Source organism: Aythya fuligula, chromosome 20, assembly GCF_009819795.1.
Source record: "Aythya fuligula isolate bAytFul2 chromosome 20, bAytFul2.pri, whole genome shotgun sequence".
NCBI classification, from domain to species: Eukaryota; Metazoa; Chordata; class Aves; order Anseriformes; family Anatidae; genus Aythya; species Aythya fuligula.
This window is the reverse complement of record NC_045578.1, coordinates 5,854,610-5,874,725: the sequence shown is the minus strand read 5'-3', so window position 1 is coordinate 5,874,725 and position 20,116 is coordinate 5,854,610. Positions and strand designations below refer to the sequence as shown.

The 20,116-nt window shown below is 38.4% G+C and overlaps 1 protein-coding gene and 1 non-coding gene across 2 annotated transcripts in view; both read right to left on the bottom strand.

Moving 5' to 3' along the window:
• Positions 1-16,826, bottom strand: part of CRCP (CGRP receptor component) — a 30,880-nt gene extending 14,054 nt beyond the window's left edge. The window contains exons 1-4 of the mRNA XM_032201026.1: positions 16,768-16,826; positions 13,410-13,446; positions 10,968-11,066; positions 7,608-7,702 (exon numbers count right to left, since the gene is read on the bottom strand). Coding sequence (XP_032056917.1) covers positions 7,608-7,702; positions 10,968-11,066; positions 13,410-13,446; positions 16,768-16,775 — 239 coding nt within the window. The 5' untranslated portion in view covers positions 16,776-16,826. The remainder of the gene's footprint in view (positions 1-7,607; positions 7,703-10,967; positions 11,067-13,409; positions 13,447-16,767) is intronic.
• Positions 16,827-16,979: 153 nt separating this feature from the next.
• On the bottom strand, positions 16,980-17,050 carry TRNAG-GCC. The gene has a single exon. It is a non-coding gene; the product is annotated as a tRNA-Gly (tRNA).
• Positions 17,051-20,116: the final 3,066 nt, after the last annotated feature.

The window sequence follows — 20,116 nt, the reverse complement described above, 5'->3', positions numbered from 1 at the left end:
TTGGAGATACACTTCTTCATTTTTCTTTTTTTCAGAGCGATACCTTTGAAATTTGTTGCCAACAAAGTTTCGGAGTCCAATAATCAGGACCAAAACTCCACAGTCATACTATGCCTGTGCTAAAGAATGCAAATCTTACTTATCCAGAGCTATTTTAAAACAGGTAGAGCTCCATCTTGTTTGTTACAGAAAGATTCCTGGCAAAGCAGGCAACAACAGAAATAAATTAAAAGCAATTAATTAGTGAAACTGTTCATGTTTCCTGAAGACAAGAAACGCAAGCAGAGAGTAAAAAAAGGTCACCTCTCACAGGTTTATCTGCTTATAAGCCACTAACACTATTATAAATTATTAGGGAACAGGTAGAAGTTATACAGTCAGGACAAACTGATCTCAAGAGTATTATTTTAGCGAAGATGGTATCATTCAGAATATTTCCAGTTTGCAAAATGCATACAGAAGAACGAGAGATAATCTGCATGTAAGTCATTAAAGTGTGTTATCTGAAATATTTCGTGCCTGGTTTTGATCTGCAAAGCTCCCTGCTGGAAAAATGACTCAGAACATCAAAAAGGAATTAGCAGCAGGGCATTAAAAAAGAAAAAGCAGCTAAATAAATGACGTCTTTCATCTGAAGGTGCTTGAGTAGGGGTTGAAGGGTTTTTGAAATTATAAACACCAATTAACACCAAAAAATAACAATTTTTAGCCATGTTAACACTATACAGTTAAGATTTAAGCAGTGCGTTTGGTTTATGTACATAGAGCTTCACTGTGATGACACCGAAATGACCAACTATTCTGTAACCAACATCTGAAAACTGGTACCTAGCCAGGTAGTTATTTGCTTATCAACCCAAGTATCATTCTGATAACAAAGATGTAAGTTGTTTTATTCTGGCAAAATATGTGAAGGTGCCAAAAGAGATAATTGACTGTAAAGGAAGTCATGTGGACAAATCTGTTGATACTAATAGGGGTACACTAGATACAGGTAGATGTTTGTTCTCTTCTGCAATAAAGTAATATTTTATCTTCTACTGTCTGTTTAGTAAATATCCAGCTAATAAGATTATTTAAGAAATACCAAGCATGCATGTGTGCAAGGCACGAAGTTACCTCTGCTTACTTGGGAGGTCCAGCTCTTCCTGCTGTTTGTACAGAACATAGAAATTCACTCCAAGTATGAGATCTGAGAAGCTCTGGTCCTAGCTCTTCTTCATGCATGCAATTTCTGACCTTCCCTACAATAATAAAGAGTGACTAGAAGGGTGCACTGGGCATACCTTTGCAGCACACACACACAAATACCCCTGCAGTTCAGTGTTTCTCCAGAAGACTGGAATCCTCAGTCCCCAAGGTGAGCAGCAAGCAGGGAATCACTGCATGCAACAGGAGTCGAACTCAGTACTCACTGCACTGATTTTTTTTCCTGACACCGCTATCAAAAATTGACTGTTGCAATCTGAGTCTCTGTGCACCAGGGGTTTCCTGACAGCACGCACATAAATTAGGTCTTTTTCTACCAGAAATAAGCTTAAAGGAAAGCAAATGCTGCAAGCCTGCACATGCATCAGTATCAGTGCTGACTGCACTATTTTGCACAGGCACAGACATAATAAGCCTGAATTTAGCTCATGCTTTGTTACACCTAAAAAATGCAAGGAACTTTTCCCAACTCTGATGAATCCGCTTTTACACCTTCTACAGCAAGCATATTTACACTCATGTTCATTAAATAAAGAGGATAACTCTTTCATTCATCTAAGCAGACGGTGAAAAATATTTCCAGCATGTTTCCTCCAGAATGCACATCTTTGTATCTTCTCTGGACTGTCTGGATTTTAGTAACACTGGTGGGAACATGAAAGCTCTTCAAGAGATGAATACATACCAAAGATGAGTGATGGGTGAAAGTCATTTTCTCACATAAAACCATGATCAGAGTTAATTGTCTGTGTGCAGATTCTTACAGGATCTGCCCAGTGAGAAATCCCCAAATGGGGATCACTGCTGTTAGGCTCAGCAGTGCCTCCCTGCTTCTCGACCACATCCAGCAGTAGCTGAGATTCAACTAGTGCCAAGATCAGCATTTCCAGCTGGGGGCTAAATGAAACCGAGTGGGCTTTGGGACATACAAAGCTCAGGCTGCTGGAGGCAAAAGTGCCCAGAGTTACAGGAGAAGAAAATGACTCTGAGGTCCTCATTTGAGGGGAGAGTGTAGGAGGTGAGGGTGTACGATTACTACATACTCAAGGCCAGAAAAAGTTCTCCCATAAGACAAAAATCAGTCTTGTGTTCAAGATCACCTTGTGTATTTGGGTGGACAGAATGAACAGCACATTGATACAGTGCATATTAAACTCAATTTCTAAAAAATAATAAAAGAAGTTACATACTGTCGTGCAAATTAAGACAAAATCTATTATCTTCTACCAGCAATGAGCCAAATATTTCTAGCATTTATATTTTAGCCAAAATCTTGTATTATATGTCGTTGCATTGTCCATTTCTATCTACTGAACTCCTAAACTGTACATAAATATATACGCACATATACTTTGATCACCTAGGAACAAAAAGTAAGTTTCTAGTAACATCTATAGCCATAGCTAAGAAGAGAACAGTGTTAGTGCCAAGATACAGCACACAGAGCTAAAAAAAAAAAAAAAACACACTAAAACATCTGTGACCACAAAGGCAGATTTATCCAAAGTACGTATGCTTTTCAGTTCCTGGGAAAATTATAAAATAACAGCAGTGTACGTTAACAGTGTATTTTATTACTAACTGAAAACATCAGATCCATAAGGCAAATCCTATGGTCTTGTGTCAACCAAGACAACTCCTGTAAAATCTGGTCTGAATCAACACCATGGGATTTGGCCTGTTGATGAGCAGTCCTGAGCTGTGGTCTGTGCAGTCACAGCCCCAGTTTGTGCGTGGTCAGCAGAAACATACCCAGCTCTGTTCCCTACACAGGGGTTACCACTGAACGTGAATGCTGGTACAGTCATCCAGGATGAACCGTAAGAGCTGATCACTGTATCTTAACATAAAAAATGCTACAAAGGATTAATTTGAAATACGTAGATTCAGTGGGAAATACAGTTGTCTTTTTCAAGACTATTAGTTGATGCTATTATTAAACTAACACCACCCTGTCTTTGGTGTTGAATACTCACTTTGAAAGCTCTAGAGGAGACAAAAATTACAGTGGAAATCATTCGGTCTTTACTATCCTCAAGGTTTATCTTTGTTGTAGACTTTGGCAGTAACAAGGGAAAATACTTTCCAGAAGTATTACTGATTTTCAGCTCAATATTTCCTTGAAAGTGTTGAGTTAAAGACAAAAACGGCAATGCTTATGCCCCATTTTTAAAATTTAAATACACTGTGAAATTTGATTAATCCCAAATTAGATCCAAGGCAGGTTATCTGTAACAGGAAGAAGTACAAGAAGAGCCAATTTGCATTTAACTGCAATTACAGAGCACAAGTTTAATAAACATTCTTTTAATGTGATGCCATTCACACTACCTTAAAAATATGAAACCATTCCAGAGACTAAAACTGGAAAATTAGCTGCTAGTGGCACACTCTATTTCCAAGTACAACATGGCTTACTGTACTGAAGCAGTAGCCAAAGCTTGAGGCCTTAACAAGGTAATATAAAATTCACTATGATGTCAGTTCAGAGTTCTTCATTTTTAAAAAAATCTCAGTTCTACAGTTTCAATTTCACCAAACTAACTGATGACAAGCAAAACCCCCGTGCTTTGCCATACTTTACCGACTACATCAGCCAAATACACATTTAGATATCTCAGAAATTGCTCCATTTAGCAAGGCAGCTATCCAAAAGGTGTAAGTTATCTTACATATTTATTTTTAAAATTTGCCTTTTTATTTTTAAGGAAAACTGATTTTTTTTTCTGCCTATTGTATTGGTGAGAAAAAAACATCCCAAGTAGATGGCTGTCAGCAGAATAGATAAACTGATCTGTTAATCTGGTATTTTGAGTAGCAAATATTAAAATTAACAGAAATAAGACTTTTCAGGTGATTTTACAGGATCTGCAGAACTATCAACACTATCACCTCTGTAACTGTGTCCAGAACCCCCAAGGACACCACGTGTAGGCTGATCAGAAGGCATTATGCATTGTAGGTCTGTAGGAGGAGGGCAGGAAAAAAATGAGAATTCACTTAAACAAAAGGTCTGTTCTTTCAGTGAATGTGCACCAATCCACAGCTTGTTGCTTCTCTGGACAGTGTCTGCTCTTTCTCCACCACCCAGAAATTACCCAATACACTAGCACAACCTGGTGCTGGAGAGCTGCAATAACACACTGAGCAGGGCAAGTCAGCTCACCACCTTCCTCCAACATGATTATAGACACAGCTACAAACGCTCTCTTGTATTAAAAGCCCCATATCGATCAACGATTTTCCAATTCCTTATATTAGAAAACAAGTTGCTGAGCCTAATTAACAGCAAAACCACACTGCTTAATTGTTTTCTCCTCGATTAGATGCAGAGTCATAAGGAATTTGAATGGCAAAACTAACAGTCTCAGATGATGGGCTATTTCTGACCAGTGATGTCCATTATTCTCGCAAGGAGAAAACAGAAAATGCTGCTGTCCCCTTACCAGAGACGGGCACTAACATAGCTTGAATCAAATCAGCTGCCTTCAGGAAACTGTTACCATAAAAGACAGCATGAGAGCACCTAGGAGATTAAGGGAGAGCACATCTCTTTCAACGCCTTACCCAGAAAGGAAGAAGCAAAGACAGACTCTGGAGTTCATTACTTTTTGTGGGAGGAAAAGTCATTATAGCGAGATGATGTAAGCAAGGTCCTGAAGAGCAAATATTGCAGATTCTTTCCTCTTGAAGGGGAAGAAAGCTCTCCACCAGCTAACTGGAACGAAATCTCAAGTGAAGCCTTTTATACAAATACTACCTCCGTTCCAGAGAATGGAACTGATTAAAGCCTTGAGCTTTTCATTTACTTAACAGCAGAGCGGTGCTGAAACAGTCTTGGTTATGAACCAAAGAGTAGCTCAAGATTTCCTTGTAGGCATTAATATTTTAGGCCATTTTACATAAATTGAGTGCATTATAGAGTAATTGTGTACCATATGCTTTCTGTGTTTTGGTGAGAAGTGGCTGCCAGATGGGCTTTGATACTTACAGCTTGAAGTGTATGAATGGAAAAGATTAGAAGAAACAAAAGGTGCCAAGATCACACTAAATTCTGTTTCTTATTTCGTAAAGTACGTGACAAACATAGTGCTGGCAAGTTCTCTGCCAGATGACAGATATTAACTGTAAGTAAAACTGTAAAGGTTGCTCAAGAAACCACGGTACAATCTGAGTTCTGATAAGCCATAAATCTGTAACAAACTATTGGTTTGCTCTTTGCTCTCATCCTTCTGCCATTCTGCAGAAGGAAAATACTTCTTTTGCGTACCTTACAGACTCTGATTCAGAGAAAAAGGACTAAGAGGATGACACCTAAAACCAAGGGCACTTCCTGACATCCATGGAAAGAAGAAAAATAGAGTCAGAAAGCTCATTTAAAGCTTGTAACTATTTCAACCTTTGCAGCAGTGCTATTCAAGCTAACAGCCAGGCCATAAGGGAGACCGTGAGAGATTCAGTAGCTGGAATTCTGTGTATTATGACCCAATGCCATGTAGTACCTCACTCTCAAGAGGCATCATAAATCAGATGGGGAAGTGAGGCGATCAGATGCAGTCAAGGTATCTGACATGGTAACAGAGCTCCCTCACCTTTCTGTATGAGTTAACCCTGAGGTCCCGGTCATATTCTATCAGAGAGAAATATATATTAGAACAAAACCAACATTTATGAGGCTTTTATTCATAACTCATTCAGCTACTTCTGAAAAATCCTATTCTGCCTTTTTAACTCCTCCTGGCTTTTTGTTCCATTTGCACCATTCTTCTGGTGCTGTCCTAAACATACAGGACAAGTTTCTTTCACTTCCAAGATGATGGGTCTCTTTTTCAGTACCGGAAATCAAGGATGTGGTAAGTACTTAAAACATAGTTTGTTGACAATTTTAAGCTACTCTCATTTCCATACAATCAGCTCTTTACAGTAAACCAAGTATTTTCTCCATGCTTGAACGTTACAGTGTCAGAAAATAATTAGGTTATTTCATAAATTAGTACATAAATTAGTATACTGCTGCATGGAATGAGCTACAAGAGGACTGGACAGTGACATACTGCCCTGGCAACTTTTGTTCAACAAAAGAAAGCACTTACAGGCAAAGTTACAATACTCATGACACAGCTTCCAAGTATTGGCTTCCCCATATCAGCAGGGAGAGCGATACTGTGATCAGAGCTGCTGATATCCTGAATGAGAGTATAATGGTTTGTTGAGAGAGAGCACTGAAAAGTCAACAAAACAGCTGACTGAATCTGCTTTCTATTCATCTACGCTCTGGACAGGATAAACCCTTGCATTGTAGCACTGCTCTCAACTTGCATTTCTTTTTGTGACACAACCAAACCATTAAAAGCCCCCTTCTCAGAGCATGAGCTCCTTACAAGTACCAGCAGAGAAGAAAAATGCAGTCAGTGTCTATACAGCATAATCTACTCCTTCATGGTGAAGAGTGAGTCATTTAAAAGCAACTAGGTCTTTGATTTCTGCTTTAAAAATCAGATGACTGATTAAACTATTCAAGCAAGTAGCTCTCTGATTAAGTTTTGTTTGGGCCTGATTATTTGTAACAGGCTTCACTTACACTCTGAAGAGATGTTTGAGAGGATTAGGTGTTTCAAGCACTGTGAACACGCATTCACACCCCTGCCAAAGAGGAAAAATACCCTCTGAATCCAAGTGAAGGAAATCTTGCGTTTTCTGTGCAGGACTTCCCACAATAAGAATAATGCAATTTATGTTCAGCTTTACTAGGGCAGAAAACACTCAATTGACACAGTATTTAGGTAACTGAAACATGTATCTCAGCAATCCTAGTGGGCAAGCAGCCCAAAATGGAACATCTTAGTTTGCTTAACACTAATTAGTATAATCCCGAGAGAGGATCTGAAGCAGTTGGAGTTCAAAGATTCAGATAAAACTTGGCTTCAGAAGAACATACTTCCCATAGACTTATATCAAGATTTCATTTATTACCTCCCTGTAAAACTGCCACCTTTTTGCCTGTTCGTAATGGATGCATTTTTATTTAAGTGAGTTCATAAAAAATGAGAAGAGTGATAATAAGCTGAAGCTTTGTTTAGTTTTTGTGTTGTTGGTTTTGCCTCCCCCCCCCCTTCTGTTATTGTGTTCAAAACCAATTTACAACTTACAGGTTCTTTCTCAGAAAACGTCTTACGATTTTTACTTTATGCTTGGACAAACACAAGCACGCTTAAGGAAATATGAATGTATTCGGTCATTGATCAGTGAAGGGAAAGTTTGGATGAATACTTAAAAAATGACAAAAAATAATTAGAATACCTTAATCCAAACTAGACAGATTATCACAATGTGTATGTAAGGATCTTTTAACATTACCATTAGTTTATACTTCAGCTCAAAGGCACGTCTCTACTTACTTGGTCAGCTTATGGCCTTTCATTGCTATGAGGAATTCTTTTACGGTTTCAGGACTCTGGTATCTACACGGTGTTTTTGATATGTACTTCAGTGTCTAAGGAATAGGAAAAAAACATACATTATTCCACAGTTACTACCTTCTTCCCATGGTGACTATGATACAAGCTAATTTTTAACAGTCTTCTCAGTACTGCTCAAAAAAAAAATCAGCCTGTCATTTCAGGTTTTAGAGCTTTCTTTTCTTTTTTTTCCCACTTTTTCAAAGAAGTATGAAGTGCTGCCATAGTCAACACAGATCACTCACACTTCTTTCTTCAGTGACACTAGACTGACATTTGCTGAGGAAGTAAGGAACAGGCAATAAAGAACTACAACTTTATGTAACGGAAATTAAATTAGTACTTATTCATAAAGTCTCAGTGAATTCGCTTCACAAAGACATGACCCAACTAGCTCATTACACACCAAGTTAGAATGACAGCTTTGACTGTTCCCACTGTGGCTTTGGACAGTCATTTACCTGGGCTGTTCAAAGCCCAGAGTTGTCTGTTGAAGAGTACAGGAAAGGAGTAATTCCTAGAACGCATTTGCTTTCTTGATTTGAATGAAATACCCTCAGGTGATGCTAAGACTGTGATTAAGATACAATTACAGCTGTACTAAACAGCATCACTCAGATTTATTTTTCCTTTTAAAACCAACCAGTATTTACAGATTCATAGCAAGCTTAAAAATGTACCAGGTGCATATGGCTGGTTTTTGTTTTTACAGTAAAACTTGAGAAAATATGGATATTATTCATCTTTAAAACCATGTTACCTTCTTCCAAGTTTTAATGAAGCCAGTGGCAGGGGTAGAATGCCAACCCATAAAAAAAATCATTTAAGCTGCACAGCACTAGCAAAGCCTTTTCAATCTATGGCTGTTTTCATCCTTTATACACATATCTGGCAATGCTTTCTTAAAGTTCATAGAAGCAGGTTATGGGTTGTCACAAAAGTCTGCAAGATACTGTCATATTAGAAATGTTCAATTTTTTTACAGGTGAAACTTATCAACCGTGGATAACTGTTGCAACAGATTTGCTTTCTTTGTTTAAAACAACACACCTAGCAGACAGATAATACTTTATGTAATTTGACCTGACCAAATAAAAAAATGGCAGTAAGTTTCTACTAGAAAAAAAAAACACCCACCCACAAACAAGTATCTTTCACAGGAAGTAGCTTAGAAATCTTCCTAAATGTTGCTTGCATTAGAACCCAAAATAAAGAGTTGGAAATAATGAGAAACAAAAGAAAGGTCCAGGAAATCCTTGCATTATCTGCACTGTGCGCATCAGCAACTGAAGGATTTGAAAGAGTATTGTCAAAGCCTGTTTTGAATTAAGGAAAAAATATCTTTATCTGATGATACTGCATAGCTATACATAAAGCTTAAAAGTATCTCTACAGCTAACAATGCAACTAGCTAACTGGATCACAAATACAAAAAGACTTGTGGTAGGATAACATATGCATAGACTACCTATAATAATAGTAAGATATAATTCCATATGTTATGCTTTGACTTTTCGTCTTTGTACTTATTCTCAGAAAATGTTGAAAGCAAATATTTAAAAAGTGAGAAGCCAAAAAAGTTAAATCAGTATTTACAGAGCAAAAAACAACAGATACTGGGAAAAAAAGTGATTTACAAGACCACTATGTCAGACAATGTATGCAAATATATTTCCAGTGTATTTTGTATTCCGCTCAAATTGGTTATCATTTTAAAAGTTTGGGTAAATGAAAACAAACTTCAACAGCACGAGATAATTTATTCTACTTAACAAAGTTGATAAAATATGAAACACTGGTATTCTTAATGAGGTTTCCCTAGGTATTTAACATATAGCAATATGACAAAGCAATTAATGCTTTAAGGTATATTGTGACTCAAAAAAATTTTACAGGGTTTTTCCTCAGCTGATTGAAAGAGTAGACTGCTAGTCTCCATGAAGATTTAAATGAGAATTTTTGTAAGCCACTATTTTTGTTGAATCTGACGCTTAGGAATTAAAACTCTGCACCTTTTCAAACAAAGCCAGAACTAAAACAAAAACAAAGCCTAGGCCAAATCTTATTCACATGAGTAGTTTCACTGCTCAGTGGGATTATTCATGCAAGCGAGGCAAACTGCTTTCAACTGGCTGCCAATCACGGTGCTACTCGTGCAGTTCTCTGACATGGACACAAGAGGTCATACTAAATATCTGTTTGCACGTTGCTATTTTCAGATATTTAAAATGTTAATGTTTGGATTATATAGGATTTTAATAGTTCTTCCTAGTAGCAGATCAAACATTTATGACCATTCTGGCATCCAACCGATGTTGATATTTGTACAAGTAATTTTGTGATTACAGTCATCTATGTCTTCCTTTTTTGACCAAAAAAATGGTTTTTTTTTTTGAATGTATTAGTTTAATTCTCTTAGTAAGAAGATACGTGATCTGTGCCTCATTGAAAACAAAATCAGGTGGCATCATCAGGTCATCAAGTAATAGCAAGTTCTGCCCTGCATCTTAAAAAGATAGAATAAAGAATCATAGAATCATTTAGGTTGGGAAAGAACTCTAAGATCATCAAGTCCAATTGTAACATGGAACCTTAAAAAACAAAACAAAACAAAACAAAACAAAAAAAACTTTTTTTTAATTCTTTTTGTCATTTTGTTCTCATGCCTCTGGCAAGCACTGCTCACATACCAGCTAAAGAAAACTTGCAGATCTTTGAATCCAAAAGTCTTATTACAGCACTACAGGCGATGCTCTGCTATCTGGGAAGAAGGGAGGCTGGAGCCTCCAGAGAATAGAAAAGCCCAGTGATGCACATGTTTGGAAGCACTGTGCAGACACTCAAGCTCCTCCCTGGCACTGCTGGCTAGTTTCAGGCCAGAATTACCTGTGCCAGACACAGGACAGCCCTGCTACATTAACTGTTCCCACTGAAAGGGAATACAGTTCAGGGAGAGCTGGAAGTTACCGCAGAGTTAGAGTGGATCCAGTAGAATCCCACACTCTGCTTCGTGCACAGGAGACCTAAAATGCAACCGGTACTGACCCTGGAAATATTCCAGCTATGGTCATACCTACCACACCTGAGTTTATAAACTTTACTGACAGAAATATCTGTACACAGAACCAGCTGCACGGCTCTGAATTTATAGTGCAGTTATCCTGCAACATGAATAAACTGACTACAGATAACAAAAACTGACAAAAAAAAAGTTAGGGTAACCTTGATGAAAAATGACCAAATGATGTGAATCAGTCCAGCTTGTGCTAATTAGCGAAGGAACTTTACAGTGCTACTCACTTCATACATGATCGTGTTCAGATTCTGCTGACCAGAGCTCTGCTTGTTTTTTCCACTCTCTTTGCGCTGCTGCTTAAGATCAGTAAGTAACTGGAACACCTGGGGAAAAAAATGCTTTAAATCATTTGAGATTATTTTACCTAAAAATATTACAACAGGAAAACATAGATGAATCCTGTCAACCCAATAGAAGTGTTGCTTCTTTGCTGACTGCACCAGCAATTTAAAATGAAAAATATTTTGGCAGCAGAAAGATGAATAGAGAGAGGTGTAAATTTGTAAATACTTCTTTTTTTTTTTTTTTAATGAATATTTTAAATGGATTTTCAGCAATTGTTAGATGTTATTCAAGAGTCCCAAAGGACTCTGTCCCAGTTGACAGAATGAATCTATTCCATTTATTTATCTTAAATCATGTCCTGAACAGAGGTGGGTCATACCCTGCTGTAATGACACAGAACTCCCATTTAAATACAAGTGATGCTTGAAGCAAAATCTCCTGCCAGTTTGTTGCCCTGCCAGATTTGTTATGACAGATGTACCTACAATATTAAATGTATATGTTCCCTGTCTCACAGAGACACAATTTTATATTATCCGCAAGAAAAAAAAATAAACTCTACAACTGTCACACTGCCAAGAACCCACTAAATAAAGGTTTGAACTATAGATGAGATTAGTGGCCCTTTTATACATTCCAGTGGAATTATTCATAATAGTACATGGCAGAGTGACCAATATGGTGTTATGGTATGTTAAGCCGCAAAGATTACATTAGCTCCCTATTTCATCACAAAAATATAGTACAACCAGACATGCTCTGGAAAAGATGTGATAAAAATGTCTTCGTATTTATGATGCAATGAATATTAAAAGTGTAGGAGTAAGATGCAGAAGCTAAGTCTGAATGCAAGGAAAACATTTTGATTTCTGCAACCATGCTTTGTCAAATTTGCTGCAACATCACGACTACTTTATTTATCATAGCCAGATATGCAGGAAAATATTGAGAAAGCGTCACAATTACCCCCTTTATTCCCATATTAAATCACATCAAGTTATAATTCCTTCAGATGTTTTGCTTCGGGCTTTACCGTATATCCAGAGCATACCCACAGCAAAGTAACAGATGACTTCTTACTGTTTCATCCCTCATTTTTAACTAGCTTAATTCAAGTTCCAGTTCCAATTATAAGCTCAAGTCCACAGAAGTAACAATACAAACATTCCTAGACTGTGAGAAGCATGAACATTACTACGAACCCTACATTTACTTTGTATGAAAGTAAACAAGAAAAAAGGAACACCTTGTCTATCAACCACAAGTAGCCAATCTTTGACTTAAAGGATTCAAAAGGATTTCAAAACTGAAACTATTTAATAAATAGTTGCATTTAATAAATATTTGAAGACAATATGACCAATGACAACGAGACATAAAATGACAACTCCAATCTCACAAAAGAAATTCAGGCATAGAACATGAAACACGTCAGTCTCGAATACTCCTTTCAAACACCACTTTCTGTGCAACATATTACCTTGATAAAGAGAATGTTAGCTATGCCAGTCAAAGAAAAGAGGAGCAAACAGAAAGAGGTCCATAGTTTTAGGGGAATCAGTATTTTGAAGAGCAGTAAAAAGCCATGCCCAATATAGCTGCAGACACTGCAAATCCCTTCCTGCAAACAACTGAAAAGCTGCATGCATGACAACTGTGCTGTCAAAGGGAAATAAGCACTCATCAGTAACTTCATTTTCCCTCTTTCTTTTGTTCTTTTTCAACATATATGGTACATTCACCAACATAAAGACTAAGCTGAAGAAAGTTTTGTCTGAAAAGCATAAAGAATTGATTCTGCAATTCTCCCTGTGTTGCACCACCCTGTTAGAACACCTACAAATTTCACAAAACATGGCCAGTGCTGCTACTGAACCACAGCAGGCAGTAATACCTAGATTCCAAAATGCCAGCAAACAAAAAAAAGAAGGAAGCAGAGATAATTTGGCAATAAATAATCTCTGAAATACTCGCTATTTTCTGTACTCCTGTATAAAGCATCAGTGAATTCAGCCCAGGTACAGAACTGTTTAAAGATGGGGATAACCAAATCCTAAACAACAAACCACCATACACAGGAGGATTCGGTGTAAAGGCTGAACTTAATGTTACCGATATACCAAAGATCAGCCCCATATCTATTTGAAAAGCATGTTTGTATTTGATTTGGGACCAACCAAGTCATGATACAATATCCACCACTACTGAAAACATTTCCAGATTTCCTCTAAAAATATTCTTAATAACAAATAAAATGGGGGGACAAACATCACACACTGGTCTTGTTGATTGTCACTGGCAATTTTAAGCTTCAAAAGTGTTCTAGTGGCTGCCTCCAGCATTAAAGTGTTGGTTTAAAATCAGAAGGCAGATAAACTTACCTCAAAGTTACTCAGCAATGCGGCATTTGCATCTTTTCTAAAAACAAACAAACAAAAAAAGCAATTATTTATGTTCCAAATGAAACAATTTGAAACTTCTTTGCAGAGTTATTAAGACTCAAAAAAAAACAAACAGATGCTATTTTCATGGAGTTGATTTCTTCAAAAAAAAAATTCAATAATTTGATTTTGAGGATTCTACAATTACCAAGCTGTTGCCTCCTCTGGAAAATATTTATTTTCCCAGATCGTGGGTGTAATTATTATGTAGGTGTACATCATATTTTGCACAATTTGACCCATGAATCTTAACACACTTCCATTACATAATCCTTTTACTCAGCCACACTATTTTATTCATTCACCCAATTTTACCAACTAAACCCAAATCTTCTTCCTTCTTCCTTATATAAAAAGGCCTCCAGTTTTATTTGAATGAGGACTGACAGAAAAAGTAATTAACATTATACACGCTACTTATTTATTAATCAAGGAAAAAGAAAACAATTACTTTTTTTGTACAATGTACATATTGTATGTGTGTGTGTAGATGCAAGTGTGCCATTACACACACTGTACTGAGGAAACAAATGACTACATCAAAAAAATTATCATTTTTTTCTTTATTGTTTGATTCTTTGTGTTGCTACTCCTTTACTAGCAGGACAAGGCTGAGGGCTTCCCATTGTCCACCAGATGAACACTTCTTCACTCATTCTGTCCCAATTAAGCAAGTCAAATGCATTTTTAAATTAATCATGCCTCTACTACTACTAGATATTGTAATTTTATATTTCTAAATTTAAAAAAAGGGAGAAAAGCCTGACACAGAACACCATACATTCTCCAAACAATACGTTCTGCTGAGCAGTCACTAGCCACAACAACAGCAAGTTTCCATACAAAAGGAAAAAAAGGCTTTTCTCAGGTCTGTGCAACAGCATATAAAAAAAAAAAAAAAAAAGGTACAATGTATTGTTAAGCACCATCAACTGTTGAAACAGAACTGTCACGTTCATCCCTTTCAAATGAGTTAAATGCATCCACAAACTTCCACAGGTTCTATCATTGTTTTTAAATGAAAACGACCTTCTAAAATACGCTGAGATGAACTTCAACTTCCATTTCGCTGACTCGAGTGAAAGTTCAGCAAGTGAGCTCATACATGCATTAGTTTTCATTCATGTTTTACAAACCATATAGCTTTTGTTGTTAGGTAAATGCAATTCTTCAGAATCTTTGCATTCAGACTATTGCTACAAAAATCCCTATGGATCAAAGACATTCTTTGTTAGAAATAATAATGCCAGAGAAGAATTATATAGGGAATTATATAGTTAAAGTGAGAGGATCATATAGAGTAAATACATTACTATGAAAATGCAGCTCCAGTAAACCTATCTGAAGTTAAATTATTTAAGACAATTGCTTTCTTGCTTTCTTTTTAATTCTAAACCACTGTCAATCAGGAAAACGCTTATTTTGTCTTCTAACAATGGACAGTAAATGAGTCGGTCTAGATCTTAAAACTTCAACAATTTTTGCTGTGCTGAAATATCAGAATTACAAAGTAAGCAAACAAGACCAGTTTCAAAAATTTTGCTGAACTTGAGTAGAAATTTGAGTAGGAATTTTTATGCAGTCCTCTCATGAGTCAGCTATCAATCTACACTCAGAAAAAAAAAAAAAGATAAAATATACATTGAAATTAATTCTTTAAGTAAAAAGTATGCTTAATTATGACAATAAGAAATGTCGTGTTTACACCAAACGTATAAACAGTTTTTAGAATCTTTCACAGAGGCACCATTGGTCCAAATTTTAGTCGAAAACAAAGTATTATTGAGAAGGTCTTTCATTTATAACATCAGAAAGCGTCTTAACTGTATGGCATCATTCATGCTTCATGTTTTAAAATTTTATATTTAAACCCAAACATTTTTAGAGGATTCTTTTCTCTACTAACAGATACTTTTGGCATTGTAAGAGATGTTTTTCTAGGTGCAGAGCTTCCCTTTAAGAAGACTATCACACAGGAAGTATAAGACTAGGAAGATTAAATTCCAGCAGTAACTCAAGTGCAACATGGTCAAAGTTGTTCCATTTTGATGCAAGGGACATCCACCCACAGCTCAGGTCTTCAGACCCCTGGTCTTCTACTCCTGATGGTCATTTTTTTGGTACTAGAAGAGGTACCACCAGTAAAATAAATTACTCAAGGTGGTTAAAAAAAATAAAGTGGATGTGTAACTGGCATCACAGACTTACTACTAACAGTACCAAACGAATCTCTTTCAGGAGAGCAAATCCTATCTTTCACACATGCAACAACAACCTTGAGGCCACGTACACGTTTTACAGCATTTTTTCAGCACACAGCAGCGAGAAGTGGTCATTTCCCTGCTGGTCACCACTCATGTTACAGCTAACACAATAAAAACTGCCATTTCAATGAACGTTCCCGATTTGTTATCTGCTTTTGAGTTGTACATATAGAAGATTAAACAATAATAGAGCCTCTATGTCCAGCAGGGATGGCCCCAGCTCTGCTGGCATTGGCGGATGCTGACACGCACCCCACAGGACGGCGTGCATGTATATGGCCACACAATGCTCACAGAACTCACCAGAATGAGTCCCAAAGCTTCCACATAGGTCAAAGCCTATTGTTTGGTGCCCAAGTGGTGCTAACGAGATAAAAGCATACAAGGCATTGTGTAATGTGGTGACCTCGGGGCTGAGGGCGCAGGGCCTGGGGCTGGCTGGTTTTGCAGCCACCAGGTATTTATTTATGTACCCCTTATGTTCCTTCCATCTCCACACCAGCACGTGCTGCTCCTACAATTAGCTGATATTTCCAAGAACAATCCTCCCCCACAACCTGCAGAATAGTACTCGTATTTCCCTTCTCCTTGACTAGAAATAAGAGAGCGGAGGAAAGCGCTGTGTGCACACATGGCCAGTCAAACAGGAAGGGCAGGGGACATGTGGACTCAGAGCAGGATTAAAGTTAAGCCACGATGTCGTTTTCCTAAACAGACGTTTCAGCGATACTTGCAAAGCAAACAAACAAAAAATAAACTCAGTTTCTCAGCAGAAGGGCTAAGCAAACTGCTGATCATAGGGGTGCAGGAGGCCCTATGCACACACATACACACCCTACACGCTGCCTCACAGACACCCACCCCCACACAGACACACGCGATCCCATACAGATACACGTCCCCAAGCACACACAACGCAGACATACCGCCCCCCACACACATCCCGGCCCAGGAGCCCCCACAGAAGCTGAGGGGATGCTGAGGGGCCAGCAACAGCCCGCGCCCCCCCCCCCCTCCCATTCCTTGTTCCTTACACCTCCATCTTGGCGGCGGCCCTCAGCCTGCGCAGCCGCCGCCTCACCGAGGGCCGGCCCCTTCCACAGCCGGCCCCGCGCCTGCCCGGAGACGGTGTGCGGGCGTTAGGCTGAGGGAAGGAAGCGGAAAAGCCGAAGGAAGGGGAAAAAAAATATATAAATTAATTAAAAAAATTGAACTCTCAGAGCAAAAAAAAAGTAAAAAGTGGAACTGCATTGGCCGGGAATCGAACCCGGGCCTCCCGCGTGGCAGGCGAGAATTCTACCACTGAACCACCAATGCAAGTGATAAAGATTGGTTTGCCGCCCCCTCAGCTGTATCTACCGACTGTGTGCACCGAGCTGCTCCCCAAATTGTTCATATATCCGTGTCCACCCTGGGTAGAGAAAAAAGGGCTCTTCAGAGCGTTCAAGAAGCACTAAAAGACCTCTCCGGCATCCAGAAAGTTTAAAATAGATGCGCCTGTCATTCCCTCTGGATAATATGGTGGATGAGAATATACCACAGAAAACAGGTATATAGATTATAGATATATAGAATCCCTATAGATAATATAGATCCTTTGTATTTTGAAAGGAAAAGCAGATTTCACTTGCAGAACAGTAAAAACTGTCAACGGAAAGCTTGGTGCAAAAAACGTCATTGGGGCAAAACACGTTCTGATAACCTGCTGAGGATCTGACAGTCAGCCAGCGTTAAGAGTGATGACAAGAGGAGAGCAGCAGCGCTGGGGCCCCTGCACATCAAAGCTCTAGCCATGTGCAAAAACAGTCCTGGAAAGCTGCAGGAGCTGTACAGTACTGCTGCTGTTTGTTAAGGCACCTGCACATGCATCTTATCAGGCTCATCAGTGTCATGTGTCTTCCTAACATCACTGGGATCCTTTCCCATTTAATTTATGTGCTATTAAATTTTGAAAGAGCTCTTTTCATTCCTGAGGAAAGTAGAGACACTTCATTGGGCACAAATAACTGAAAATCCCATTGGCTACTGCAAGAAAAACTCTATCTGGACCAGGGACTGAGAGCCAGAGAAAGACTGATTAATTTACTTTGCCATTATCTCTCAGGCGAAAGTTCATACCCAAACACAAGCAAAGCAGCACTAACTTGCCAAGGAGTCCCATACACCTGCTTGCTTGCAGCAGGGCTGTAAGAGCAATCTAGGGAACGGGATGGGTTGGACATCTTGTGCCCACAACCTCCCTGGTATGATACTACCACAAAATCTACCAGCCAGTTTTCACCCTGGAATCAAGCCAGAAGAAAGCCTACTCTCAATCGGGGACTTTGGGGTGTTGAAAATTCTCATCCTGCTCTGAATGATAAGAGCAAACTGCAACACTTCAGGAGCAATCTGAGGTGCCCAGACAGACAGTGGGCAACAAACAGCTCTCAGACATCCAGAAACCATCAGGATCAGATACCTAAGTGCTGGACAAAGTTTAAAAGCCTTCTGTAAAGTGTTTTTTTTTCATGCCTTTTCACCTGCAGACCTCTAAAAAAGTTTTATTAGATATGTGAACCCCTTCACATACAGATTGTTGTACAGACAGAAATTAATTTATATTCTGGAATCACTTTTCATGGAGTTTTTAGGCAAAAGAGCCAGGAGAAAGGTCTTTAAGCCACAGACTGAAAGCTGTCAGTCTGACTCAGTGGATGGGATGTAAGGGATGCTGGCCTTTTTCATGTCAGGATTAACTGACCTTGCAAGCTGGCCAAAACCTGCACAGCAAACGCTCTGTAAACTTCTCTGCCATATTTCAAACCCTGTTCATGAAACTGCCTGCACACCAGCTCCCAGCTAGGCTAAAAAGAGAAAAAGAATGGAAAGGAAGTCAGCTTTCATGTGAGAATACAGAATTTCCAGACTCTATCAAGTTTCAGAGTTTTATTCCAGGAATCTACTAATCCTTGCCTACAACTCACCATTCTCTTTAGATATGGGTTCAAAATCTCCAGCATATTAATTTTATTTCTCCTTCACATCTCCTTGTTATGTCTCTCCCCCAACACCAGTGTATCGTCGTTATTCTCACGGTTTTTCCAAAAGTTTCAATCCAGATCTTTTTTTACAGTCCATGATGACAATGCCCAGTCCCAGCAGCTAGGAAGAAGGAGCACAACACAAATGCCTCTCTCAGTGGCTTTAAATTTTATTTTTTCTTTCCAGTAGAGATATTCTTCCTACATATTTTCTAACAGAAACATGCAGCCTGTTGGGATTTAATTACATAAACCAGCTACAGACCCACTGACATCATGCAAGGGAGAAGGGGAATCTCTCAGAGAGAACTCATTGCCCTTACACACAATTTTCCAGGAGAGACGGGGTGATTAGCTCAGTTAACTTTGTTTTTAATGCCGCACGTTCGATGTTAGACAGTTATGCTACACCATCCATAGGGAATGCAGACATAGGTCTTTCTAAATGTGCTTAGCATGTCAACATTTTAAGCATTGGCTTGTGACTGCTACCAGTAAGGCTTGGAGAGAGGGGCCTCGGTATTAACTATTGAAAGCAGGGGGCCTAGTGATGGCTATTGAAAGCAGATCTGCAGGGTATTTGTATTCTTTGTCATGAAAGATGTTTACTGTATTCAGCAGTTCGCTGATCACCCTATAGTGTCTTTTTTTCTTTTACATTCAAAATTCATTAAACAAGGTTCGTTTTTTTGTCGTCGTTTTTTTTTTTTTTTAACAAAAAATGTCAGCACTGCTTCACACCAGTCTAGCTGACAGTGCATTTGCCTAGCACTTTCAGTCCACAGAGCTTTTTTCTTTTTCTGAACCAAAACGACAGTAAAAAAAGAATGCAGTTAAAGAAGGTGTGTTGTAGCAGTTTATGTCACCCCAGACTCAGTCATGAAATTAGGTCCTGTTATGAACAGAGCATTTCTAGAAACACTAAAGCATTCTTTCAGAGCTGCACTCCACCAGTATTGCACTCTTCCAATGGGGAGGGGAAAAAAAAAACAACATACACTCTAAAAGAAATAGTAAGGATATGACTGTGATTACAAAACCAAGTACAAATAAAATTCAAATCTTAGAGGACATTAAAATATATTTAATTAAACTTCTTCATGCTGCAAAATGGGCACTTTATTCTCTACTACTACCTTATCGTATGTCAGCTTGGATAAAGGTGTAGCCGGAAATACTGATGTGTGAATGATGAATGATGTGCCATTCTCTGTGCTAAAATTGAAAATAAGTGGACAATGTGGAAATAAATGGACAGTAAGGGGAGAACCTTTCCATCAGAACTTCCTAGGTATTTAGCTATAGGATGGGGATTTGGGGGTTTAATCTTTCTATTTCACTATGCAAATTAAAAGACTGG